This window comes from Poromitra crassiceps, assembly GCF_964638095.1.
Source record: "Poromitra crassiceps genome assembly, chromosome: 8".
Classification (NCBI taxonomy): domain Eukaryota; kingdom Metazoa; phylum Chordata; class Actinopteri; order Beryciformes; family Melamphaidae; genus Poromitra; species Poromitra crassiceps.
The window spans coordinates 11,498,208-11,526,017 of NC_139629.1; the positions used below are offsets into that span (position 1 = coordinate 11,498,208).

General features: G+C 46.9%; 1 protein-coding gene across 1 annotated transcript in view; it reads left to right on the forward strand.

Annotated features, from left to right (window-relative positions):
• Positions 1-27,810, forward strand: part of stxbp5l (syntaxin binding protein 5L) — a gene marked incomplete at both ends in the record, with an annotated part of 240,189 nt that overhangs the window by 151,222 nt on the left and 61,157 nt on the right. The window contains 11 exons of the mRNA XM_083641646.1: positions 11,319-11,394; positions 11,928-12,085; positions 13,605-13,677; positions 14,144-14,291; positions 14,791-14,858; positions 17,330-17,370; positions 18,706-18,920; positions 20,007-20,176; positions 20,754-20,879; positions 22,922-23,073; positions 27,001-27,069. Of these exons, the coding sequence (XP_083497772.1) occupies positions 11,319-11,394; positions 11,928-12,085; positions 13,605-13,677; positions 14,144-14,291; positions 14,791-14,858; positions 17,330-17,370; positions 18,706-18,920; positions 20,007-20,176; positions 20,754-20,879; positions 22,922-23,073; positions 27,001-27,069 (1,296 nt within the window). The remainder of the gene's footprint in view (positions 1-11,318; positions 11,395-11,927; positions 12,086-13,604; positions 13,678-14,143; positions 14,292-14,790; positions 14,859-17,329; positions 17,371-18,705; positions 18,921-20,006; positions 20,177-20,753; positions 20,880-22,921; positions 23,074-27,000; positions 27,070-27,810) is intronic.

Below are 27,810 nucleotides of genomic sequence, written 5' to 3' on the forward strand. Positions count from 1 at the left end.
TTTGTTTGTGCCCCCGGCGCATGCCGGTGTGAATTCCCCATGTTTAAAACAGTTTTGTTGGCACAAAGGCTCACGCCCAGCCAGAAAACTAGAGACTATATGAAGCTCCACCTCACGTTAGTCGGCTGTTGGAGTGGAGTGGGGCGAGGAGGAACGAATTCCACCCAAACCTAGTCCGCAAAAAAAACAAAAACAAACCAACAACAATAATCTATAAAAATTCCACGTGATCGAATTCATTCCTCAACGATCAATTATCGATTATCGATTATTGATGAACATCCCTAGTCAGGGCCGACATCATCCTATTATTAAAAACCAGGTGTCATTCACTTCTGATATGATGTGGTTTGTTTGCTCAAATGTGTATTGTATGATTGACCTAATGTTGTGCTGGTTATCTACTGTATGTGGGACACAAGTCAGAATGCAGACTGACTATAGTGAATGAGAAAAAGTACAGGCATACTGTAGACAGATTTTTTTCCCATCGCATCCCGTTTGTTTTAGTAGCCTAACGTTTGTGTGGGGTGTTTTTTGTGAGATTGCGGGGGTGGAGTGGCGTTAAAACCTAGGTACTGTAATGTGTGACCCCAGTCTTTACCTGTACCAGTGTCTGACACTTTTGGCTCACCAGGCAAAGGCTGGCATTCCCTAATAAATCCAACTGGTCACCAAGTGCGTGTTAACCAAATCCAAAGCGTTGTGTGTACATTTTACGATGCAAGACAACGTAAATCTGCGAAAGCCAGTCGCATCAAGTCAGACTGCTATTTGAATACTGTAGCACCGGATTGGTTGAATGATGTCACCACGCCACGCTCCCTCTTCCCCCTTAACCGCCCCTCTTTTCTTCCCTCTCCCAATGATGGAGTGGACTGCGTGTCGGCAGAGCCTCCTGAACTCAGCAGCTTGCCTGATGAAAGATCCCCCACTGTCTGCTGTGATCTCAGGCAGCGTCCCCACAGCGGAGGGCAGGGCGGAAGGACGTGGGTGATAAGTGCCAGGGAAATAGGGCAATAGGCTAAAAGAAGACGCGGCTCAATGCCAACTGGCTGCAGTGCCAGACATTTGTCACATATTGGGTATTACTCACAGGGGGAGAGTGGCGGGAGGCTGTGAAGAGATCGGGGTGAATCTCAGGCCATGAAAGGACAGACAAGAGAAAAATATGTCCCCCATGAATGACAGCGTACACAGTCCCCCTCTGACGGTGAGCGGCGGTGGCCACTGTAAACGTTGATCTCCATTGAAAATGGTGCTGAGGAGAGAGTTAGCTAAGCCACAGGCTATCTGCACGTTAACAGGGTGAAGCCACAAAACCAGTGGTGTAATGTAACAAAGTAATAATACTTTGTACCAGTACTTATTGTAAGTATTTGGGGATCTGTACTTTACTTGAGTATTTTATATTTCTGTCAACTTTCTTTCACATTTACTCTACTCTATTTCCTAAATAAAATGTATACTTTTACTCCGTTACATTTTACCTAAGCATCTTAGTTACAAAGTAAAATCTGAAGAAATTGCCTGTAAGCAAGCAGGTTTGGTCAATTGGTGCGCTTGCAAGAAATCACGATTCACACTCCATCCCAGTTGGTGGCAGTAATGCACCATAACGTTGTTTGCCAACCGCTGTGATTTTTTTTTTTATTAACATTTACTTGTACTTTTATTTCAATACTTACATTTAATATCAGAAAATTACTTTTGATTCTGATGTGATAATCTCAAAGATTTGCATGTGAATAATGTCTGTTAAGTCACTATCTATCTGATAGTGAGTTAACACAATGGTGATTGAGCCTATGGCCCATTGATAGAAGCCTGTGCATTTTCAGTATTGCTGCATTTATGAACTTGGTGTCTGTGGTGACCAGTGGCCAACCCGCCCGGCTTCCCTCTGATGATACGGAAGTGAATTGAAAAGCTGTAGTTCCTCGAATGGCCACTAGGTGTTGGGGGCAGTAAGTCGGCATTCCCCTCATGTTAAAATGCCCGACTTTGTAACAGGATTAAACATCTTTCCAGTTAGGGGCGAAACACGGTTTTGGTCTATATAGCTAATTTCACCTGGGGGTTAGGGTAGTTAGGCTACAACTGTAGGGGGGTCATTTTTTATATTTTTTATATAACTCGCCCGTTAAGAGTAAAATAGATGATAGAAAAGGGGGTGATTGACAGATCGCCTGTCCAGTGATCGCGCAGCTTGCCGATCACGGGCCAAAAGCAGGCGGAGCTGCGGCTCTGTTTTTAGATGAATGCAGCTTCTGCCGTGTTCACAGGCGGTGATGAATAATCCACAATGTGAGTGAACACAAATCAGCGTTAGTTTGATTTGAGCAGTGAGGGGAAATGCAGTCATTATTGTTTATTACTCAGCCGCACAGCGTGCAGACAGACGCACGGTGTGCAGACAGACACACACGACAGCGCTGTGTCAGCCGCGCTGCTGGTTTTGTTTCTTAATAAACCATCATTCACTGACTCCCACAAGACGACAGTGTCGCAGTTTGCAGCAAAACAACAGTATAATAATACTTTAGTATTATTCTGGGAGCAAATAGAAAACAGACCCTATTAGTCCTCACAGTGTCAGCAAGCAACAACAAGAGATCCACAACATATAATACAGTCATGTAATACGTCTGGGTAGTGTAGAGATAAAAGCACTCGCCTACCACTGCGAGACCCCAGTTCAATTCCCGGGCAGCGATGCTTCCGGCTTGGTCAGACTACAGAAACAATTGGCCCGTGTCTGTGGGTGGGAAGCCAGTGGGGTATGAGTCCTGGTCGATGCACTAGTGTCTCTTCTGGTCGGCAGGGGCACCTGTTCGGGGGGGGGCGGAACTTGGGGTAATAGCGTGATCCTCCCACATGTGCCGGTGAAACCCCTCGCTGTCAGGTGAAAAGAAGCGGCTGGCGACTGCACATGTATCGGAGGAAGCATGTGCTAGCCTACAACTTTTCCCAGATCGGCACAGCGGGTGGAGCAAGGACCGGGACAGCAGGGGGGATTGGCCAAGTACAACTGGGGGAAAATGGGATAAAACAATTTTTTTTTAAATAAAAAAACATTACATACAGTAATACAGTAATGTTTGCATTCAGTAAAACTGACATACACACACTATCTTAATATCTTAATGTGCACAAAGGCAGACAAATGAAAGATAGAAGAGTAAAATATATACTCATGATTCAGTATTTCTGTTCCTGCCTTCATTCAGAACCACCCAGGCCATTAATGCTCATGAGGTAAAACCCAGCCCACAGACATCAAATCAAAGGCACGGTGTGGAGAAAGGACTGTTTAATGCACTAACTTTGATAGCTGCCTGGAATGTCCCTGACAAGAAGAGTTGGAATCCCAGTGCACATCCTATATCCTATAATAAGAATGTGAACTGGGGGGCTGATCTCCAACGGTGATGAGACAGCCTACAGGTGGCTGTCCTGGAACAATGGTGCCAGGACAACCATCTCTCCCTGAATGTGGCCAAGACCAAGGAGGGGGGGGGGGGGGGGGGGTGTGTGTGTGACCCACCGCCCGGTCACCATCTACGTAGTCTCACTGGCCAGCCTCCCCTCCCTACCGTGAGATGAGTCTGCCGGCGCAGGTCTCCATAGTGATGGGCGGCGCTTGGCGGCAGTGCCCTTGGAAAATAGTTTCCAACAATCCAATTTGCCATTTTCAGCATGTAGCAATGAGCTAGCGTGTAGGTTTCTGCCATTAGCTTGCTAGCTAGTTAGCGTTGTTGTTTTCACTGAGGCGGCAGGGCACTATTTACAGCGACACACAGGGAGGAGGGAGGGAAGCCGCTCTGATTGACATGGTTGGAGCCAATGACAGCTTGTAATAAGTCGGCAGCGGACATCCGGCAGCGACTGAAACAGTCGCTCCAATGGGGAGCAGCTGTAGAGCAGGGGAGGGCTGTTGCCTGTTTCCGTGCAGCCAGACGACTCTCACGGAAGGGAGGGGAGGCTGGCCAGCGAAACCCCCATCTACGGCACAGAGGTAGAAAGAGTGGACAGCTTCAAGTACCTACGTGTCAACATCCACCAGGACCTTACTTGGACCAGCCACACCACCTAGTCCACTAGTAATCAGACAGTTAATTGGAGGCAGACAATTTATTTGCCAAACTGTGTGTGTGTGTGTGTGTGTGTGTGTGTGTGTGTGTGTGTGTGTGTGTGTGTGTGTGTGTGTGTGTGTGTGTGTGTGTGTGTGTGTGTGTGTGTGTGTGTGTGTGTGTGTGTACACACACAGGTACTGACAACTTGGCTTCCACATTCTGTTGGTTGTTAGGTTGAAGGATGACTAAAGTATTATACTAGGCTAGGACAAACTTATCCGTTAAGTATCTCGTGTTTTTCATGGACTTTTTAAATGATTTCTATTGTTGTAAAGCACTTTGTAACTCGATTTGAACAGTACTATATAAATCAAGTATATTTGTTTTATTATTATGTGTACTTATTGTAACATTCCTGGTAACTCATGAGGCAGAGGCTTCTTGTTGGTACAAGGTTCTTTATTCTCAGTTAGTTATATTACAACTCTCAGCGGTTGTCACGCTCGTAGCTAGCAGCCTTCCCTTCTAGCAGTGTGTGGAGACTGACGCGCATGCCCAGTCTCTCCCGGAAGTATCCCCACAGCATAGTGTTCCCCAATACAACACTCCCACACATCAGTTCCTATCTGTAGTTGAGACACTACCAATGCTCACCCCTGTATGTGTAATGCTGATACGCTACATACTCCCCGCCCAACAATAAGGTCAACGCCCACGTTGATACCACATCACACACCCCCTTGTACCAAACACACCCAACATCTTTTTTTTAACAACTTCTTTGTTTTTTTTCTTTCCAACCACATTTTATGTTGCAATCTCAGACTTTCCCACATCTCCTCCCCCACAATATCTCATGTCATGCACATCCTTTACTTTCTGTTACAACATTTCAACATTTCCAACCACCATCTCCTCTCTTTTTTTTTTTTTTTTTTTTTTTTTTTTATACAACTCAAAGTTGTTAAAACGTCCTGGAGCCCTTTGCTCTCTCCGTGGCCGTGTTAGTCTCTGTGAATCTGCCTGCGGGGCTGATCCCGCCTGCAGTGTCTCTGGGCCTTCAAGTCTCTGAGTGGGGCCCGCCCGGTCATAGCCGGACGCCCCTCTCTGTGGAAAGAGAGTCCCTCTTTCAGCCTGTCTAGGTGAAACCGCCGAGCGGCCGAGATCTGGGGGAAAGGTGCACCCCCCCTGGTATGGGGCCAACCTGTCTCGGTGGAGTACTTTCTTGCCACCAAGTGGCATCTGCACTCGGTACACCACCTCCCCCATTCTCTCCATGACCCTGCATGGGCCTGTCCAGTGACAGTCCAGTTTAGGGCTACGCCCTTTTTTTCTCCGGGGTGTGTACACCCAGACCAACTCCCCCCCCTGGAAATGGTTTCCCTTTGCTCTCACATCATAGTTCCTTTTTTGTCTCATGCCTGCTTTCTCTAGCTGGTCCCGAGCGAAGTTGTGAGCGGACTCTAAGCGATCTTGTAGCCTCCTGGCGTACTCTCGCCCCGGGGGAGCGTCCAGTGCATCTGGTGGCTTGCCGAACGCCATTTCTGCTGGTGTCCGCAGTTCTCGACCTAACATGAGCAGAGCTGGTGTGCAGGAGGTGGACTCGTGGGTGGCAGATCTGTAGGCCATGAGGATGAGAGGCAGGTGCGTGTCCCAGTCCTTCTGGTGCTCCTCCGTGAGGATGGCCAACTGCTTTTTCAGCGTTCGATTGAATCTTTCTACAAGGCCATCGCTCTGAGGGTGCAATGCTGTGGTCCGTGTCTTTTTAATGTTCAGTTTCTCGCACATGGTGGCGAACACTCGTGACTCAAAGTTTCTCCCTTGGTCACTGTGTAGGGTCTCTGGTGCTCCGAACCTACTGAACATGCCGGTTACTAGTGCGTCGACCACCGTCCCCGCCTCCTGGTCGGGCAGTGCGTACGCCTCTGGCCATTTTGTGAAATAGTCCATGGCGACCAGGACGTATCGATTTCCACTGTCTGAGCGTGGGAAAGGTCCCATCACATCTACTGCTACCCTCTCCATGGGGGCTCCTGCTGCTAGCTGTTGGAGCGGGGCGCGAGACTGGTCTAACGGCCCTTTGTACGCTGCGCAGAGGTCGCAGCGTCGACAGAAGTCCTGTACGTCTCTCCCCATCCTCCCCCAATAAAAGCCTTGTCTGATGCGACGGAGGGTTTTGCTTACCCCAAAGTGCCCAGCCCCTACAGTTCCATGGCAGCTCCTGCACACCTCCTCCCTCAGTGTCGTCGGCACTACTTTCCGCCACTTAGGTTCTCCTGTCGCTGGCTCCATCCAGGACTTCATCAGCACTCCGCTACTCAATCTCAGGGTGTCGAACCCTGCCCACAGCCCTTTGGTTGTGTCGGTGGCCCCTGCCACCTCTTCCCAGGGCGGCTTCTGGCCCTCTTCTACCCATTGCAGTACCGGCGACAGCTCCCTGTCGTTTTCTTGGTGGCCCCTCCAATCTGCTGCCTCTGCCATCCGCAGTGTTTTGCACACTGGTCCATCCCCCGTGTGGTTAGGGCAGATCCTAGCTTCCTCTTGGAGCTCTCTCTCTCTTCCTTCTCTCTTTTCGCAGTACGTACACCCTCTCTCTGCGCAGGGTCGTCGTGACAGGGCGTCTGCGTTGACGTGGCGTGCCCCTGCCCTGTGCTCTATCGTGAAGTTGTAGTCTGCCATTTTCTCTAACCAGCGGCACACTTGTCCCTCCGGCTCTCGGAAGGACCACAGCCACTGCAGCGCCGAGTGGTCGGTCCGTATGGTGAACCGCGGCTGTCCCAGGAGGTAATATCTAAAGTGTCTTAGTGCTTCTACTACGGCGAGGAGCTCCCGGCGGGTGACGCAGTAGTTACGTTCTGCTTTATCGAAAGTTTTGCTGTAGTACGCCACCACCCGCTCCCCGTCCGGCCCCGCCTGGGACAGCACGGCCCCCATACCCCCGTTGCTGGCATCAGTGTCTAGTAGGAACGGCAGGGCGGGGTCTGGTGCTCTAAGCACCGGGGACTCGGTCAGCGCTTTCTTGAGGGCTTTAAAGGCTAGGTGGCATTCTGTCGTCCAGTGGAAGTCTGCGTTCTTCTCTTTTAGCCTGAACAGCGCTTCCGCTATTTTAGAAAACCCGTTTACGAATTTCCTGTAGTATGCGGCTAGCCCTACGAAGCTCTCGAGTTCGCCTTTGTTTCTGGGGGTGGGCCACTCCCTGACCGCCTGTGTCTTCTCTTCCAGGGTGCGAATGCCCCCCGCGCCGATGCCATGCCCTAAGAACTCCACCTTCCTCTTCAGGAAGTGGCACTTGTCTGGGTGTAACTTTAGACCCGCCTCTGCTATCTTCTGCAGGACTTTTCGTAACGCCCCCACTGCTGCCTGGAACGTGCCCCCGTGTGTCAAGATGTCATCTAAATACACGACGCATTCGGATCGGGGAATGTCTCCCAGCAGTTTCTCCATTAACCTCTCGAACGTTGCTGGTGCATTGCACAGCCCGAAACTGAGTACTCGAAACTGCCACAGCCCCTTCTCTGTGCGGAAGGCGGTCTTTTGTTTGGCATCGTCGCGGAGGGGCACCTGCCAGTACCCGCTACGGAGGTCTAGGGATGAGAACAAGGATGACTCTCCCGCGGCGTCTAACAGTTCCTCGATGATGGGCATCGGGTATGCGTCTTTTTTTGTCACTTTGTTCAGCCCCCTATAGTCTACACAAAATCGCATTTTGGGGCTATTCTTCTTCCTCACCAGCACTACCCCTGACGCCCACGGGCTGTCTGATGGCTCAATGATCCCCGCCCGCAGCATGTTCTCTACAGCTTCGTTCGCTATCTCTCTCCTCGCTGCGGGGACCCGACGGGGATATGACCTGACGGGTCGCGCCCCCTCAGTGTCTATTTCATGTTCCACCAGGTGGGTACAGCCTAGCTCATCATCCGACATGGCGAAAATGTCTTTATATTCCTCTAGTACTTTCCACAGTTCATCGCTCTGCTGGGGTTCTAATCCTTCCCTCTGGCGTTGGTGCAATCCCCTGAGCATCTCTAACCTCTCTCTCTCCCCCTCTGCCTGTTGCGCTGGCTGAGGGCAAGTGTTTGGAGGTGGGCTAGGGGCGGGGCTTTGTGGAGGGGCTTGATCTGCTGGGTGGGGCTCATGCTCTACGGTGACGCGATATACAGTGACGTTATTCACATTAGCTCTCTCTCCTGGAACGGTGGGAGGGTGGCCCATCTGGACTACTGGCCCCCCTGCAAATGTCAATGTGCTTTTTCTTAGGTCTACTGTGCATTTGTTTAGCATTAAGTAGTCTTCCCCCAGGATGCAGGGCCCCGTCATTTCTACCACCCACACCGGAAAGTCCACTGTCTGTCCCCCCACTGTTATCATTACGTGTCCCCTCCCCCTCATTGGCATCAACTCACCGGATACTGTTCTTAGCCGCTCCAGGCGCGTCCCCTCGGGCATCATGTTGACGTTCACCAGCGTTGCCGTATACCCCGTGTCCACCAGGGCGGCGCAGTATCTCCCCTGTAGGTAGACTGGAACATGGCAGCCGTTCATCGCGCGCGGCCCGCTCTGCATGTTGACAGCTCCGGCGATGTCGTCTACTTCGGGGCCCGGCGGAGCCCCACCTCCCCGTTGCTGTCGGTGGGCTCCTTCCTGCGATGACGTGGCTACGGGGACTGTGGCATCGTAGACCCGTCTCGCCCCATCTGGACGGGCCCTGTGCCGTTTCCCTGGCTCCACGCTCTCCGGCGGCAGTCTGCTTCCCGATGCCCGGGGCGTCCACAACCCCAGCAGATGATGTTCCCTCTGGCCCAGCTGTTGTTCCGCTGTGTGGGCTGCCGAGCGGGGTTGGACTGCAGGGTCGCTCTGCGGAGCAGTTGTTCTGTCAGCTGTTGTACTGACTCGGACAGTTCTTTCACCCTGTTGCCTTGCTCTGTCAACGCCGTCTTCCACGCTGGCTCTTCTTGTATCGGGCTTTCTGCTGCCATTCTCGCCACGGGGGCAGCTCTCCCCTCTTCGCTGTTCATGGCCCAGCCCTCTACTGTCTCTCTTTCGAGCGCCAGCTCCAGCGCCATTTCTAGTGTCTTTGGCCGTTGCAACATTACTTGCTCTCTTAGCCCTTGCGGCGCGATAGCCTGGATGAAGTAATTTCGTGCTAGCTCGTCTAGTGCTTCTGGCGGCAACCGGCTGTACACACGCCGGCTGAGGATCTCAATGTCTGTAGCCAGCGCTCGCAGCGGCTCCCCTGGTCGTCTGCGCCTGTTACACAGTTCCGCGACCATGATGCCTTCCTCTTTGCATCGTCCGAACCGCCTCCTCAGGGCCGCCATCACAATGTCTAAGTCTTTTGTGTCTGCCATTGCTGCCACACATGTTATAGCTTCGCCCTCGAGCGACATCACCAAGTGACTGGCTCTCTCTTCCCTCGACCAGCCATTCATGTCCGCTGCTACGTTAAACATTGTGCAATATGGCTCCCACTCGCCTTTACCGTTGAATTTTGGCGGGTTGACTTCCTTTCTTCCTCGCCGCCCGCCGTCCTTTGTCGCCTCGACCTGTGTCCCGTCTTTGTCCTCGGCCCGCAGGCTAGCTCCGCTGGGCTGTGGCACAGCCTCCATGGCTACAGCGGCAATGTCAACCCGCTCGATCTTCACCCTCACCGGCCCCGGTTCCTCCGCTCCTTCTCCCGCCTCGCTAGCTTGCCTGCTAGCTCCCTTGAGTCGCGGGATAGCTTCCATGGCTACGGTGATAGCGCTGTCTGCTTCGGATTTCACTTTCACCAACCCCAGGCTTTCTGCTGTTTTTCCCGCTTGGCTCTCTGTGGTAGCGGCTGCGTCCACCCAGACATCTTCCTCCTCGGACGCCTGGTAGCCTGCCCCGGCTCTTGCCTTTCCCGCCTCTCTATTGAGTCGTTTGCGCTCTTTCTTCAGGAACTTGTTAACCATTTCGCCGAATCTGGAGGCAATATTCACCATTTAAACTTCTGACACCAGTGTAACATTCCTGGTAACTCATGAGGCAGAGGCTTCTTGTTGGTACAAGGTTCTTTATTCTCAGTTAGTTATATTACAACTCTCAGCGGTTGTCACGCTCGTAGCTAGCAGCCTTCCCTTCTAGCAGTGTGTGGAGACTGACGCGCATGCCCAGTCTCTCCCGGAAGTATCCCCACAGCATAGTGTTCCCCAATACAACACTCCCACACATCAGTTCCTATCTGTAGTTGAGACACTACCAATGCTCACCCCTGTATGTGTAATGCTGATACGCTACATTATTATGACTTACAGTGTGGTTGCAGCTGTAGAGGAAAGTGCATTGGTCCATTGAATCATGAGGTAGTTGTGCTGAATAAAAGGAATCGCTTGAAATAAGTCCTCCTGAGATTTATAGAACACAGAAGTCAAACTACTGTAATGTTTTTAGCAAATAAGCATTTTCATCAACTAACCACTGGTAGCAGTTTAATCTCTGTCTGTTGAATATGTATTATGTTTCAGTTATGTTTTTGTTTATAGCCCCTTATCACAAGCATGTCTCAAGGAGCTTTTTTTCTTTTATATACATTTTATTTAGCAATTAAAATTTTTTAGAACACAGAAAAACAAACCAAAAAAAGAAAAAAAAAACGAGGGAGAAAGACCGGCCCGGCGAGTCACCCATCACCCCTAACCTCGTCAAGGTAGGCCAGAAACTGGTCCCAAATAGTTTGAAAGTCTCAAGGAGCTTTTAAATGGCATCATCACAGTCGTACATCCTATAGCTACTGTACACACAGCATAGGTTACCACATACTACACATTTTATTAGATTATATATACATTACGATACTGCACAAACGCAGCATATCTTTAGACTGGGAGTTAACCGGAACATTCGGAGGAAGCCCACGCAAACACGGGAAGAACATGCAAACTCCACACAAAGAGGACCGGAGTGGGGATTCGAACCCACAACCTTCTCGTTGTGAGCCGGCACAAACCACTGAGCACGTGCCGTGTTGCTCTGCTGAGCTTTTGAGGTGACATGTAAACAAACATATGTGCTTATTAAGTTTCAGCAAATGGAATTAATAACCACCACGCAGAGGTGAAACCAGTCTTTTTTTGTCACACAAGGGGATGTTGATCACACAGCTTACATGCTAAAAAGTGTGTATATTCCTTTTCAGTAGAGCAGGAAAGCCCTTAAATGGCCTCGAGAACAAATACTGATTTGACTGAAATGTCTATTATTCTGCCTTTTCTTATAATTCAGGTAAGATACAGAAGGATGGGAGGAAGGAGTCGTGTAAACCCATCCTCAAAGTGGAGTACAAGACGTCTAGGAACAGGTAAACTGCTTTAAACTGTCAAACTCTCCAATCAAACTCAATCAATCTCCCACTAGTCTCCCAGTTTTAAGTTCCACATCACCATGATTACATCTATTCATCAATCAAACCCATTGTTCATCCCGTTTACAGTTCACAATTCACATGCAATATCAGGCCAAGCGAATGGAGCTCAGAGAGCCATCATGTTCGGAGCTCAGCTCATCTACTATTTTCATGGTTTACAAATACAAATGCTATTTCTTTGACAGTATCCATTTTGTTCAGAGCATGTGCAAAGGTTTCAGACCCAGATTTTCTGAAATCCTTTGAAGTCTCAAAGGAGAACTTCACCGAGAAAACAATGCTGATTTATTTTGCATATGATCTCACACATCCAGTTCTGTCAGGACCACTATAGTCAAAAATAAACTTTTATTAGCTACCATTATGCAATATAATATACTATTTATATTCACTCACTCACTCACTTACTCACTCAATTCAACCCATTGTGAACCATCCTTTGCTAAAGCCCTGTTCTCCCTCCACAGCAGTGAGCCGTTTGTCATCTTCTCGGGGGGGCTGTCGTACGACAAGGCAGGGCGGCGGCCCACCCTGACCATCATGCACGGCAAGGCCATCACCGTGCTGGAGATGGACCACCCCATCGTAGAGTTCATGGTACTCTGCGAGACCCCATACAACAACGGTGAGTGATGCGGACAGGATATCAAACCAGTGTTACATATTTTCTGGATTCAGTTTGGTGTGGTTTCTACAGTGGTACAGTAGTTGGTAGAGACAAATTGGTAGAGGTGCTAAACATTGTGTTGTTTGTATGAATTGAAATATGATGGAAAATTGGAATTTTGAAACAAACTACAAATGTATAAATGCCTACAGATCAGCAGGTACAAGACTCAGTTCCATGTTACCAGAGGACATGTTTTTGTATTTTTGTCTATATACACCGATGAACATTGACTGTCATTGTCACATCCCCTTAGTGTTATGTCTATTCCATTCCTTTTTAAAGTAAGATGTTAAACTTTAAAAGTAAAAATTAAATGAAAAAAATCATTTTTCACATTGATTGGTAATTTTCCGTCCTAATGTATACCCAGTAAAAAATAAGCAAAAAATAAACAACAAATCATTTTAATTTGTATCAAAACTCATTACTTTACTATTCATTTGTGGAAAATATAATGAACATAATTCCAACCAATAATATCACTGGAGATGTTTAACTGCCCCCCCCACCCCTCTCTCTCTCTCTCTCTCTCTCTCTCTCTCAGCTCTGTTGCTGACGTATACAGAGCTGCTAATTATCACTTTGACAGGATTTAAATTGCTCCGTGTCTCGCAGTTGGAGATAGCACCGGAAAAAGACATATCTTTTGGGAGCTTGCTTATTCTCTCTCTATCTCTCTCTCTCTCTCTCTCTCTTTCACATACACATAAATGCTCACCCTCATCACAGCTATCTGTCTAACATGTAATTACACATTCAATCTATTTTCCAATTTCCTTTTCACGACAGACACACGCACGCAAGCACACACACACAAAATTATCACACGCATATTTATTGTTGTTTATGATTGTAGGCTGACCAAGTAGTTGGGTATGGAACACTTTGAGTGTTGACTTCCGTGACTCATGAGGTAAAAGATACTGCTCTCATAGAGTGAGTGCCGGAAGCTGTTGATTTAGATAGACGGATGAAATGACATGAAAGCTAAATAGATTTGTGTGGGAGGCTAGACGCGACTGAGCCAAACACCTGCTGATTAGAACCAGCAATTATTGCCTTAGCCTGGTCGTCGTTTGACGTCAGAAGTGTTGCTTTTTCCATGTCACCTAATAACAGGTTGAAGGAAGATGAGGAGGTGGTCTTTGCCAACACACACTTCTTTTTTCCAAACGCCCAGAAAAGGGGTGTGAACTTGTTTCTTTCAATCATAGCCTAGGTGGGCATTTCTGCATATACTGTCAATTATAGCTAGCTGACAACTAACTGGTAAATATTGGGATGTGCATCTATGATTTCAGCCGCTTACTAAAAAGTTAGCATCTCTTGTAGCTGCATTGCATTCTGGTCTGCTGAGGCTACAGTCAGTGGAGAAATTGGTATCTCTGTGTCTTCTACCATGGCATTCTCCCTGATTGGAGATACAATTGTGGAGTTAGCATTCTCCTCCTCAGTATGGGTTCGTATCTTACAGAGGTCCAGGAGCCTTATGCAGTGGTGGTGCTTTTGGAGAAGGACTTCATCGTCGTGGATCTGACACAGAGCAAGTATGGGTCATGGACACACACACACACACACACACACACACACATGCACGCACGCACGCACGCAAGCATTACATTTACTTTTTTATTTTTACTTACTTTTTAAAATGTTAGATCAATGACGTTGACTTGATTTTATGCAAATAAAAAACAAAATCCAAATTTGAGAGAGTGTCTGTGTATAGCATCCTTGCATCATGTCTGTTTCCCACATCTCCTAGTAATTCCACCTCAGCCCTTTACTCTTTTCTGGTGTTTCCATAAAAACCCATATGAACGCTACAAATGCAACACATGTATTCTTGAAGTATTCCTTATAGTCATGCAGTAACAATTCAGTTTTCAAAGTGTGTCTTAAACCAAGAGATCTCAAACTCGTTTCCCATTTGTTTGTGAGTTTCTGATCAAATGTGGTTTCTGATGGCCTGAAACTCCCTGGCATGAGCTCCACCATGTGTTTCTCTTGCAGCTTCCCTATCTTTGAGAACCCTTACCCCATGGACATCCATGAGTCTCCAGTCACCTGCACAGCCTATTTTGCAGAGTGTCCTCCCGACATTATTCCCATCCTGTATTCCATAGGAGCCAAACACAAGAAGACCGGCTACAGCCAAAAGGTAGGAAAGGGAGTAGCACACCTTCCTTATAGACAGAAGTGGAAACCTGATCCCCTTCATATGTTTCACCATTTTACAAGAGCTGTACAAGTGACTCTTTTCTGATTTCTAGCTATGTCATCTCAGTGAGTTGCTCATAGCTAACTGTTAACAATGGGAGCACCTGTATTGCTGAGTGCAGTAATACAGTCCAAATTATATTTTAATTTATGCTGTGGTTTGCTACCGAAAGGGTGTGACCGAGTGTGAGATTATGCCTGTTGCCTCATAACTAGTAACCATACTTTAATGGTATCACTTGTGAGAAACAAATATCATTTTGTTTCAGGGTTTCAAGGTTAACACTATTATTATGACTGTAATCATCATGCACTTTCATTCCAAAAATTAGATATTGTCACAAAATGATTGCTGGTGTGAACTTCTGAAGCAACAATTTTCCACTATGAATAATATGTAGTGTTTGGAATGAAAATGATCAACACTGTAACCATGTCAGGAGTGGCCGATCAGTGGAGGGACCTGGACGTTAGGCTCCCAGACCTTCCCAGAGATCATCATCACAGGGTAAGTCTCTCCCATCACTCTCTCCATCCGTAAACACAGTGGAATCTGCCTTCTGTAGATAGAGTCCAATAAACAAATGACCTGTGTAACTCCAATGTCCAGAAAAACTGAAAGCATTCTAAGCACCTCTTACAAATATAATTGGGCGGCAGTCTCCGCTCGGCACACAATAATTGCTCCACTGCGCATGCACGAAGCGGGCGAGGTCGCGCAGCGGCCGAGCTGCGTCTGCGAGCTTTGCGAAGCAGGCGAGAACTCGAGGGCAAACCGACGAGGCATGGGAGAAATACTCATAGACTGCCTTAAGTGTGTTGACTTCTTAAAGGAACAGCTCACCCTAAAATCCAAAATACATATATTCCCTCTCACCTGTAGTGCTATTTATCATCTATATCGTTTTGTGTTAGTTGCCTGAGTTTTGGAGATATGGGCCGCAGAGTTTCTGCCTTCTCTCCAATACAATGGAACTGAATGGCACTCGGCTTGTGGTGCTCAAAGTGCCAAAGAAATACAAAAACTCAACAGCAATGTCTCTTTCCAGAAATTCTGACCCCCTTACTCAAAATAATGCACAGACTTTGTTGTGAGCAGTTTCATGCAGGAACTATTTTCTTTTGCAGTCTCATATAGGAACTAGCTAGCAGCTAGCGGCTGTAGTTTGGTCAAAAGAAAATAGTTCCTCCATGAAACTGCTCACAACAAGGTATAGATGGATAAATAGCATTACAGGTGAGAGAGGAAAAATATGTATTTTGGATTTTAGGGTGAGCTGTCCCTTTAATCTTTCATAATGCCACTAGAAAAAACAGCATGTTTCACATCGCTGCCTTGTCAGGTTCTGTCAGCGTTCATGAGCAGCACCCAGCTTGGATGGATTTGCACTTGTGTTTCAATGCGGCTTGATTTGACCTCGAGACATAGATCCTTTTGCTTGAGAGCCAGGGGGGGTGAAGAAGCCAGCAGGTAGAGACAGCAGTGTAGCAGGAGGGGTGAAGAAGCCAGCAGGTAGAGACAGCAGTGTAGCAGGAGGGGTGAAGAAGCCAGCAGGTAGAGACAGCAGTGTAGCAGGAGGGGTGAAGAAGCCAGCAGGTAGAGGCAGCAGTGTAGCAGGAGGGGTGACAAGAACATGTATATAAAGTAGCTGTTGTCAGAAGGAGTACAAGATTTCACCTATGTCCGAGTCTCGCTGGCCAACCTCCCCTCCCTTCCATGTCTGGCTGCACGGAAACCCCTGCTCTACAGCTGCTCTCCCATTGGAGCGACTGTTCCAGTCGCTGCCCGATGCCTGCTCGTGTGTCGCTGTAAATAGTCCCCTCCCGCCGCAGTGAAAACAACAACGCTAACTAGCTAGCAAGCTAACGGCCGAAACCTACATGCTAGCTCGTTGCTACATGCTGAAAATGGCAAGTTAGATTGTTTCCAAGGACACTGCCGCTAAGCGCCGCCCATCGCGATCCCACTATGGAGACCTGCGGCGCCAGACTCCTCGAAAGGAAGGGAGAGGAGGCTGGCCAGCGAGACTAGCATCTAGGTAACTCTCACAGCTCATCTAGGTAACTCTCACAGCTCATCTAGGTAACTCTCACAGCTCATCTAGGTAACTCTCACAGCTCATCTAGGTAACTCTCACAGCTCATCTAGGTAACTCTCACAGCTCATCTGGGTAACTCTCACAGCTCATCTGGGTAACTCTCACAGCTCATCTGGGTAACTCTCACAGCTCATCTAGGTAACTCTCACAGCTCATCTAGGTAACTCTCACAGCTCATCTAGGTAACTCTCACAGCTCATCTAGGTAACTCTCACAGCTCATCTAGGTAACTCTCACAGCTCATCTGGGTAACTCTCACAGCTCATCTAGGTAACTCTCACAGCTCATCTAGGTAACTCTCACAGCTCATCTAGGTAACTCTCACAGCTCATCTAGGTAACTCTCACAGCTCATCTGGGTAACTCTCACAGCTCATCTAGGTAACTCTCACAGCTCATCTAGGTAACTCTCACAGCTCATCTAGGTAACTCTCACAGCTCATCTAGGTAACTCTCACAGCTCATCGCTGGCAGTCTTTTGAAAACATCATGTCTTTTTTTTCTGTTACACAGAAGCTTTTATCAAATGAAATAAAACGCTGAGATGCTTGCCTCATAGTAGCTCCATTGTGATGGGGAAGATTAGGGATTCACATTCATTCTTCAGATACTAGAATCCACAAGGACTGAGCTGACAAACAGAAGCTTTTCTTCAACTACTCAATGTTCCTGTACAGTAGAACACTTGAAAACAAACAGGCTGTGACAGCTTCCGAGATGGCTTCAAGATAGCTCCCGCTGTTGCTGTCTAACTTCCATTTCACAGCTGGAAGACTGCGGTGTTAAAGCATGAGAAAGGCTAAGTGCTGTATTGATCTATTACAGAGGCATAGGGTAGAAAATGTAGAAAACACATGTTCTCTTTCTTTCTCTTTGTTCAGACATGCTGACGGATCCATTAAGTTTTGGGACGCGTCTGCAAGTAAGTCCACTCCCATCTTTCTGTAATGTAACTGAGCGAGCCGAGTGATACACGTTGAGTAGTCGTGTACTGCCGACTTTGTACTGTCTGCTCCATCGTCTCAGCATTCTAGGCCAAATCAATCTATCGCACTATTCATTAGTATTCCATTCATGTCACGGGCATTTCCTACCCAATATGGCGCTTTACAATACACACAGCTCATTGGCTGTTTTTGTCACTTGATTGGAATCACCTGTGATTTGATTACAATCACCTGTTATTGTCCTACCAAGATGGCCGTGTCATGATGTAACTGAATACTATGAATACCTGCACAAAGATATCTCGCTTTCAAACTCTTTTTAGGGAGCAAAATAACTATTATCTCTTTGAGGACGATAATGTTGGTAGGCATTTCCCCCCCTGAGTAAATAATGCATTTTGCGTTAGTATAACACACTAGTCTGTTTTGAGCGGTTATGTAGTTCTGAGTGTTCTGACTTGTGTTTTTCCCCTCGGGGCTTACCGTACCTACTGTACTTGCTGTAGATACTGCTTTGTTGAACGAGTCGTTCGTGAAAACTCGAGCTGGAGCAGACATGACAGTGCTGTTGAAAGCTGGAGGTGCTGTGCTGCTTGTCTGGAAGCAAACAGCAGACTGCAGATGCTGTGTCTGCCTGCGGGTGTTTGTTGAGGCACGCTGCTACACTTTTCAGCTTGGCTTGGTAGTTAGGCTACTTGTTTTGCATATTAAAGGTGCTGTAAGCGATTCTGGAGGAAGGATTGAGTCAACACGGTTCTCTTTCCCAAGTAGTAAATCAGTGATTGTTCGTACGCGCACGCACGCACACACACACAAACACACGCACGCGCGCACACACACACACACACACACACACACACACACACACACACACACACACACCAATTACAAAATAACTGTTTCTCTCAACATATCAAATTGACAAGTAGAGCGATAAATCATAAAATAAATCAAATTGAAATGGATACAGCATGTGTTGCCTTGCATGGATTACATTGATTCCCTTGCAATACTAGCAAAGTGGATGCAGCGCACCAAAAAACTCCAAAAGTTCAATTCAATTTGAGGTAACGCTACTGGTTCAAAATGTACAAATCACCAAAAACACTCAAGCTGTTCAGTGCTAGCGCTCTGGAAAGCTGTGACTTCTTCACACTCCACATTGCAGTTTAAATCAGTCAATTAACTTTTTACTGCATCAGTAGATCTACCTCAGAGAAATGCTTGTAACCTCCAATCTGTACCCATTTTGGGTCCCAACTTAAAACTACATTTGACTGTCTGCTGGACCTCTCTGCCTCTCCAACTAGTCACACTCCAGATGTTGTACAAGCTCAAGACATCCAAGGTGTTTGAGAAGCCCAAGCAAGGTGAGGGCCGGGCTGCCGAGCTGGTGGAGGAAGACCCCTACGCCGTCCAGATGGTCAGCTGGTGCCCTCAAAGTCGCATCTTCTGTGTGGTTGGCATCTCCGCCCACATCATCCTGTATCGCTTCAGCAAATACGAAGCCAACACTGAGATAGTGGTGAGTGGGATGGGACTCCTGCTACAAGTGCACTCCTTATAGTGATCACTTTGGGACAGGTCAAATTGATCACTATAAGCGGATGATCATTATAACAGTTATTTTTTTCTTTTTCTTTATTTCTCATGCAGATCACCATCTAATTGACATTTAGATAATTATTACATGAATACATACTTCATGTACATATTCATACATATTCATACATACATACTACCATATTCACGGTAGTATCTGTTTGTATAAGTAAAAAAAAACAAATAGAATTACTGTAGTTTTAAACATTGTTTATGCCTCCGCTTTATGTTTTCGGGTTGTCCGTCCGATGTTCGTTAACGGGTTTTCTCAGGAACGTCTTGACAGAATTTCTTTGAATTTGCCTCAAACGTCCACTCGGACTCAAGGATGAACTGATTAGATTTTGGTGGTCAAAGGTCAAACTTCAAGGTCATTGTGACCTCACAACCTAAATGGTCAAATGGTCTGCATTTATATAGCGCTTTTATCCAAAGCGCTTTACAATCAGTAGGTAGTCTACATTCACCCATTCATACACCAATGGCGGCAGGCTATCACGCAGGGTGCCTACACACCATCGGGAGCAAGGAGGGTTAAGTGTCTTGCCCAAGTCATTGCGTCATTGGCCGACCCGCTCTACCTCCTGAGCTAAAGCCGCCCCAACCTAAATTTCTATGCTCGTTTCCATTGTTCTCAGGTATGAGAATGCCCAAAATGATCACTATAAACGGAGTATTGATCACTATAAGCAAATTATTCAAACAGCATGTGTATAGGAAAGATTTGGCACCAAGCTTTTTGATCAGTATAAGCGGTTGATCACTATAACCGTGATTCCACTGTAATTTGGTGTTTCAAGTTTCAAAAATAACATACAGTATGGTGACATTTTTAGTGAAACAGAGCCTACTTTTTACAGTAGGCTATATAGTAAGAGGAGATTCATTCTAAAACTAGATACCCAGCATTTAAGAAATGTGACATAATGGAAGTTGTTGACCGTTTTAGCATTTCATATCTGCACAATGCTAACTATAATCCACATTTCTCTATCTGTGTCATCCGCAGTCGCTAGAGGTGCGTCTGCAGTGTGAGTCAGAGGACCCCATCTCTCCGTCAGAGACTGAAAACAATCCCTGCTTCTCAGAGCCAGGGACCCAGTCACCCCAGCACCCACACCCAGCCAGCCCCAGCAGCGGCACCCCAGACGGTGTCAAAGACAGCATCCCCTGCCTCAAGTAAGGCCTTTCCATCCATACACACACTGTAGTTTCACTGCAGCAAATATCCACGTAAAGAGTCATTTACTCTAGTGCTGAGTCTTAACCAAATACAGTACATTACCCCCAAATCTTTTTTAGGTTTTCTAGCCTGGTTGTTGTAGGCTACAGTATACAGTATTCAGATACTGTATTATTTGTGCATGGCCTACTCTCCAATGGGCCTCTGTGATGGTGCTGTGTTTGATACGAGATTGTTCTGCAAATTATCCAAAGAATAAAAACCAATGGGTAATAGGTTGTTCCATTGCAACATTAGCGCACAGCAAATCCACCATTTTGGCCTGAACGAGACTCTTCTGATTGGCTGTCATGGTTCTGGGCTGTTGTCCCATTGGCATTCCTCCATCCCCCCAGGCCAAAATGGCGGCAGCACTGTAATAGTCGTCAAAAAAGCACCAGAGCTTCAATTCTACTCTTTGAAGTATCTATATCCAACTGACTCCTATGCACAACTTAAGTAAAGGTCTCTCTCTCTCTCTCTCTCTCTCTCTCTCTCTCTCTCTCTCTCTCTCTCTGTTCTTGTGTGGCCCAGGGTGAAGGACCGTGCAGCGCGGATGCCTCCAGGGTACCAAGCAGAACTGGTGATCCAGTTGCTGTGGGTGGATAGAGAACCTCCTCAACAGATCACCAGTCTGGACATCAACTCCGCTTATGGCCTGTAAGTCACCTCCTGGACCTGTCTGCTGTATATCTGTCATGTTCGTGCCATGGACCAGTGCATACATACACCCAATAAAGAAACAAACAAACAAATCACAGACCAGTGGCAAAAAATCTTAACGAAAAAAAAAGAAAAAAAAGGGCATTTTAAAAAGTAGGCTATTCACACTAAAAACGTTGGTGAACTTGATGATTAAAAGAACCTACAGTAAATGGAGCTACATTGAATGTGCAGTACGTTTTCCTATTTGAACCGACAAATATCCACAAATGATGCACATGTCGACTCTAAACTGCACACAGCACACTCAAGGGAAGAGACAGTCAAAAGATTGTTGGTGTTGATCCGTTTTCTCTGGACGGAGCACTTACTCACTGCTGTTTTGGATCTACAGTGAAACCGCGGCGTCTCTATTAGGGGGGGTGAGATCCTCTTTTCATCGACAGTAGCATGCAGCTCCCCAAAAATGTGACTCAACGCACCTGACGTGAACAGCGCACGTATATTATAATGTAGATGTGGAGATAACAGGAGAGAGTGAAAGCTATTACCAAGTATATGCGCTACATTCTCTCTCCTTGGGCTAAATTCTAGTAATTTAAATACACAAGTTACTCATTTTTCTGGGGACTTCCCCGCGACCTCTCATCAAGCTGATGTCGGTAACCAGGTCGAGGCTGACGTTGGAGCATGTTTCCAGCTTACCTGCAGCTCAGTGTAAGCCATACAGTGTCAGCCATACAGTGTAAGCCATACAGTGTCAGCCATACAGTGTCAGCCATATTTCCATTCATTTGATTGGAACTACTTGACCAATGACCACTGAATGATATTAGAGTCACGTCTTGGAATTGAGGTTACTCTATTTTAGATTAATATCCCTTTATGTTCCCCTCAGAAGTCATTGTAACTGCTGGGCATAAAAGGCCATGTCCGATTTATTTCTAAAGCTTTTTACACACACACACACACACACACACACACACACACACACACACACACACACACACACACACACACACACACACACACACACACACACACAACACACACACACACACACACACACACACACACAAACACACACACACACACACACACACACACACACACACACACACACACACAGCAGAAGGATATCAATTTGGAAAGAACTTTTCAAAAAACGTTGATAATTTTCAAATACTGTCATCACTAAACAACTTTAAGGAGAGCAAATGCACACAAAGGCAGTGATGATGAATAACAGTGGAGTGTTAGTGAAAGGTGTGATGACAGACGATGCAGACGATCAACAGAGTGTTTCAAGGCCATTTGCACGGTTTTGCTGTGAATACTTCACTCCAATAATTGCATAGCCCTTTTTAAAAAGCTCCTAGTGCAGTGCAGAGGGGGGTAATTGCTTCACTCCTGTAAAGGACACACAGCTTGAATAGGGTTTTAAACATCACCTTTTGTTCACTTTCCAAACAATAATTGGCTCTGTTGTATAAAAACATCTATAACAGATACTGTAGGATCAGACAGACATTAATACAATTAATTTCGCAATGTTTAAAAATGCAACCGTCACACCTTTCATCCCAATGGGGCTAACCTGGTGAAAGAAATGCAAATACAGTAAGTAGGAGGGCACTCGGAGAGCGCAGACCTCCGCCAAAAGCTTGTTGGTGAGTGGGATCCGGAGCCGCTCTAAAACGTAGCGGCTTCTTCCTTGGTTCATGCTACACCGTTCCATGATGTTTCATCAAAATTCCTGCTGACAGACAGAAAAAACAAAGGGCACCAAATACATATAATACACACATAATAAAATCTACTAAAAGTATAAATCTCCCTCTCTACCTCTCAACTGACCAACACTATGTGAATACAAATGTCTCTGTGTGTTTCTGCATGTGACTCTTTGCTGTGTCTGTGTGTGTGTGTGTGTGTGTGTGTGTGTGTGTGTGTGTCTGTGTGTGTGTGCGTGTGCGTGTCTGTGTGTGTGTGCGTGTGCGTGTGTGTGTGTGTGTCTGCGTGCGTGTGCGTGTGTGCAGTTTGGCCTTCGGGAACTGTAACGGCCTGGCGGTGGTGGACTACCTGCAGAAAAGCATCCTGTTGTGTGTGTCGACCCTGGATCTGTACGGAGCCGCCGACCCCTACCAACGCCTCACCCGCTCCCCCCGCAGGAACAGACAGTCCACCTCAGGTAGGACTGCACACACACACACACACACACACACACACACACACAAACACACATGAACGCACACCCGTGCACGAACGCACACACACACACACACACACACACACACACACACACACACACACACACACACACACACACACACACACACACACACACACACACCATGTGCATCCACACAATAAGGTACACAATAAGGTACACACACTGCACATTGGCTTCTTCTTTTCTCTTTCTTCTTTCTCTCCGTCCTCTTTCTTCTTTCTAGGGTTAGACCGATCCAGAGCAGTTTAGAGAGAGAGTGGCCAAAATGCAAGACTCATTAGCCAATGAACAGCCAGGAAGGGGTCTCGCGCTACTTTTGAATGCTAAAATAAAGCTGATCATGTACAATTTGATTTAAAAAAAAAAACTTTGAAAGTACAACACAAACTGTCCATTTTGCTGCAACTCGACAGTGCTGCTTAATCCAGGACCTTACTTCCTGGAACTCTTGAGAGTAAAAAACGGGTCCATTGGAGTGAACGGAGATGTCGCGACTCTTCTACTGTTTATACACGCTCTGGACCGATCTAAGGGGCCGATATGAGTCTTTTATTAAAACTTGGATATCAGTCAGCTGTGCCGTCCACTTCTGATATGATGCCGTTTGTTTGATTCCATATTTATTGTAGGATTAACCTGAACTGACTCGAGCGTTCATGCATTCTGTTTCGGAAGCTGGAGACTCGGACTCGGATTTGTTCATTAATAAAGGCAGTTTTTTTTGTTTGTAATAGGCCCTAATAATTTGGCATAAGATATAGATAGCTATATTAATACTGTGACATTATTCAATTTCATGCAAGGCCAGGCACGTGTGTTCCACCTACATGCGGATTCACGCTCATGTTCAGTAATTCCGGACTCAGATAATGTGCACTCGACTCAGACTCTTCTTTGATGACTTGGACTCGCACTCGAACACCGGGGTCTCTCAACTCAGACTCGAGATATAGCGACTCGACAACACCACTGCTATCTGCATTAGCTTTCAAAAATCCCTATCGGTCGAACCCTACTTCTTGCCACTCTCTGCTCTCTGCTCTCTCACTACATACCAAGCCAAACATGTCCCACCCATCCCAATATGCTCCCCACAGATCAGCACTATGACATGAAGTGCATGCTAACAGGCTGCATGTCATTACTATGCATGTTGTCATCTGATCCCTCTGTCCTCTTTCTGTTGGACGTCCTGCTTGCCACAGATTGTAGTCAAAAGCCACAGAGGTCTTCTCTCCTCAGATCCTGACCCCGACTCCCATTGTCTCTGCTACTAATCTGGGCTGGTGATGTTCTCCCAATCCAAGTGCCTCATTCGGATGCACGTATACATGGGTTTCAGTCACAGAATGTTTTTGCTGTGGCCGCCATCTTGAGGCCCAAATTGATCCGCTCTATTTGCTGCGCAATGGCATTGCTTATATTTTGACATCGTTAGTGTCCGTACAGAATGCCAAGGCCCCAGTTCGGACAGGGCACAAGTGAAGGCCTGAACAAGCAGTCGACCAGGCTTATCAGCCAGCTGAAGCATCAGGAGATAGTCGGTGGTTGGAGCCAGGCAGGGCCAGGCTTGGGTCTAAAGCCACAAAGAAAGAGAGGAAAGAGTTGGTGCTCTCGGAAGTGTTCAGAATGGAGCATGCATGAGATGTACAAGATCAAAGCTGTAAAGCTGTGTTCACACCAAGATATTTATTTTTCTCCCTGTCGCTCGATTCAACCCTTTGGAATCGCTCTGTCGCTGTGTTTAAATCGCTCCGCAAACCGGGAGCGCACTCCGCCCTCGGGCCGAGGTGTTCATACTCAGAGCTCGGAGAGAGGGAGAGACTATTTTGTGCACAATTGGCAGCAGCTGTGTCGGCCTGATAGATGTGGGCGGGGTGCAGCGAGCTTGAGAAGAGAGATCTTCACTGTCAAGAAACAAGCAGCACACAGCTGTAACGTTAGACAGGATGAAAACACAAACAACACAACTGCGTTTCCCCCCGATGCAAGAATGAATAAATACTCCGGGGTTACGGCAGCCAATCAGCGTTAAGCAGCAAGCGACTGTTGGCAGCGAAATTTCGCTCGAGTTGGGATATTTCATCTCGGGCGACGGGCGAATTTTCGCCCTATCGCTCTGTCTCTGTCGCTCGGACGCCCAGCGATTTTTCTCCCGGGCGAATATACGTTCAATCGTTCATTTGCATTGACTTTGTATGTAAACTCGATGCCAGCGAAAAACTTGAATAGGTCGGTGTGAACGCACCTTAAGCCAGCAGCAACAAGGGAGGTGGACAAACTGGGAAGCAGTCACCAACAGGGCCATAACGTGGGCGGAAATGTGGAAGATCCCACAAGCGAGACTGAGCTTCCTCATTAGGTCCACAATACGACATGCTCCCAAGGCCCCCAAATTTACATCTCTCGTATGGATCAGTGTTGGGATCGTTACTCAAAAAATTTAATATATTACTTGTTACTTTTCAAAAGTAATATTATTGCTTTACTTATTACTCCCTGCCACCAGTAATCCGTTACACTACTTGTATTACATTTCCGTTCCACCCCACAAAATTGCCAATTGGGTCCTTTCGCTTCAAAATTCAGACTTTGCATGTACGCACGTTTGAATAGGTCTAATTGCTTTTTAAACAGCTTCTGTTTTTAATAATAGCGCCGGAGAAAGTAATGCATTAATTTTAAGTTACTTGGATTAGTAACTGTAATAGTATTACTCTTTTGGAAATTGTAATCCGTTACACTACTCGTTACTGGGGGAAAGTAATACGTTGCGTAATATACTACGAAAGTAATATATTACTGCCCAACACTGATGATAGCGGTTACCTGCAGCCAATAGCTACTTTCCTTGCAAAAGAGTTGGCAACACTGGTGTGCTGCGTTCTGGCCTCAAGATGGCCGCCATAACAACAACTTATTGTTTTATATGGTTCGATGGTAATTTAACCATTTTAAAGCAGTGGCGAGGGAGAAACCGAGGTGGAAGGAAGGATGACAGTCAGAGCCCTGTCTTTTCATTTTGCTTTCATCGACTGCCACAGCACTTTATACGCTCCTTCACTTCCTATTGTGTCAACGTCTCTTCAGCTCGGCTCTATCAAAATCAATTTGGATAAGGAAGGAGAAGTGAAACGAGGAGTCTTGTCCTGTTGTTATCATGCAGAGCTAGGTTTGATTTGATTTGGGGGGGGGGGGGGGGGGTTGAGTCTTCAATACTGGCTACTTCTCCATTTATTCCCACATGCTTTTAAACATAGCTTTACTGTCCTTCCCAGGCCAGAGCAATCTTTTAGCTGTTGTCGCTGCTAGACATGGATTTTTCTATTGGGTCTTATAAATGTGTTCATCTCACATAAAACAATGCTTCATTATTTGTAATATCACTGCCTGGCCCTAAATGGCCTGCATTTATATCCTCCCCTGACACTAACTTGGTTGCTGCTTGCTCTCACTTTCTTTTCCACTCTAAGCCTGTGTGTTCTTCTCTCCCTTCCCTCTCTCCCCCTCCTCCCCCCTCCCTGCCCTCCCACCCACCCACCCACCCACATCCACCTGTCCCACTCCTCCCTCCCTCCCTCCCTCCCTCCCACCACCCTCCCTGATCTATCCCCTCTCCCATCTTTCACTCATCTACTTCTCTCTCTATGCTTCTCTCTCTCTGTCCTCTCCTCTACTTCACTCCCTTCCCCTCTCTACGTCTCTCTTTTTCCTTCTCTCCACTCTCTCCTTCCCTCTCTCTCTCTCCTCTACTTCCCTCCATCTATCTCCTTCCTCCATCCCACCCTCCCTGATCTACCCCCCACCTCCCTCATCACCCCACCCGACCCCCTCTTTTGGTGCCTCTGTGGCTGCTGGTGTGGGCATGTGGGGCCTGCCTGACAGACGTTTGCATGCGCGGCCTGTCTAACTTATATTCCGATTCAAAGAAAAGGATCCGTACGTCCTATCAGAGTAAGTTGGGCCTTCCTCAAGGCTGGGTGGTGGTGGGGTGGGGTGGGGATGGGGATGGGAGTTTGATGTAGCAAGAGGACGCACCGAAGAGATGATTGGGATAAAATGGGTTGTTAACATTACTGTTTCCCAATTTCAAAACGGGGGCATTTTTTGTTTGTCTCTACATTTTGTCTCTAAAACAGAACCGTCCTATTCCAGTCATGTCCAGCGGTGGGTCCTTTTAGCGAGGAGTAATTAGAACGACGCCCCATTCATCCACTGGCCCAAACCAAACTACAATGTGCATTTTTCATCGCTGAATACAAAATGAATTAATCACTCCACTAAAGGTTTAATAAGAGTCCCCTCCAGTTTGGACTTGTAAAGCCAGTGTGAAGGATTGGACGACAATTTGCATTAATAAATCGGGCTGAATAATAAACTGAAGTGGATTAGAGTCAAACAAATGAATGAGAACTTTTGAACTGTGGCGACACAGTGAGGCTATTAATGAACACCGCTTTTGTGTGACTTCTCGTTCTGGCTTGTGCTCAGTGCGTCTGATCGAAGATCGCTTTGATCTTCTTGGCGATATCAGATTTGTCTTTGTACCGTTTTTCCTACTTGTACTTGTGATTGTATATGCCACTCTAGTATGAGACTTGTGCTGCAGAAATGCATGATAATCACAGTCCTGAAATGCAATGGTTGAATACGCACAGTAAGAAAATATAGATATTGAAGAGATTGCAGTGCAGG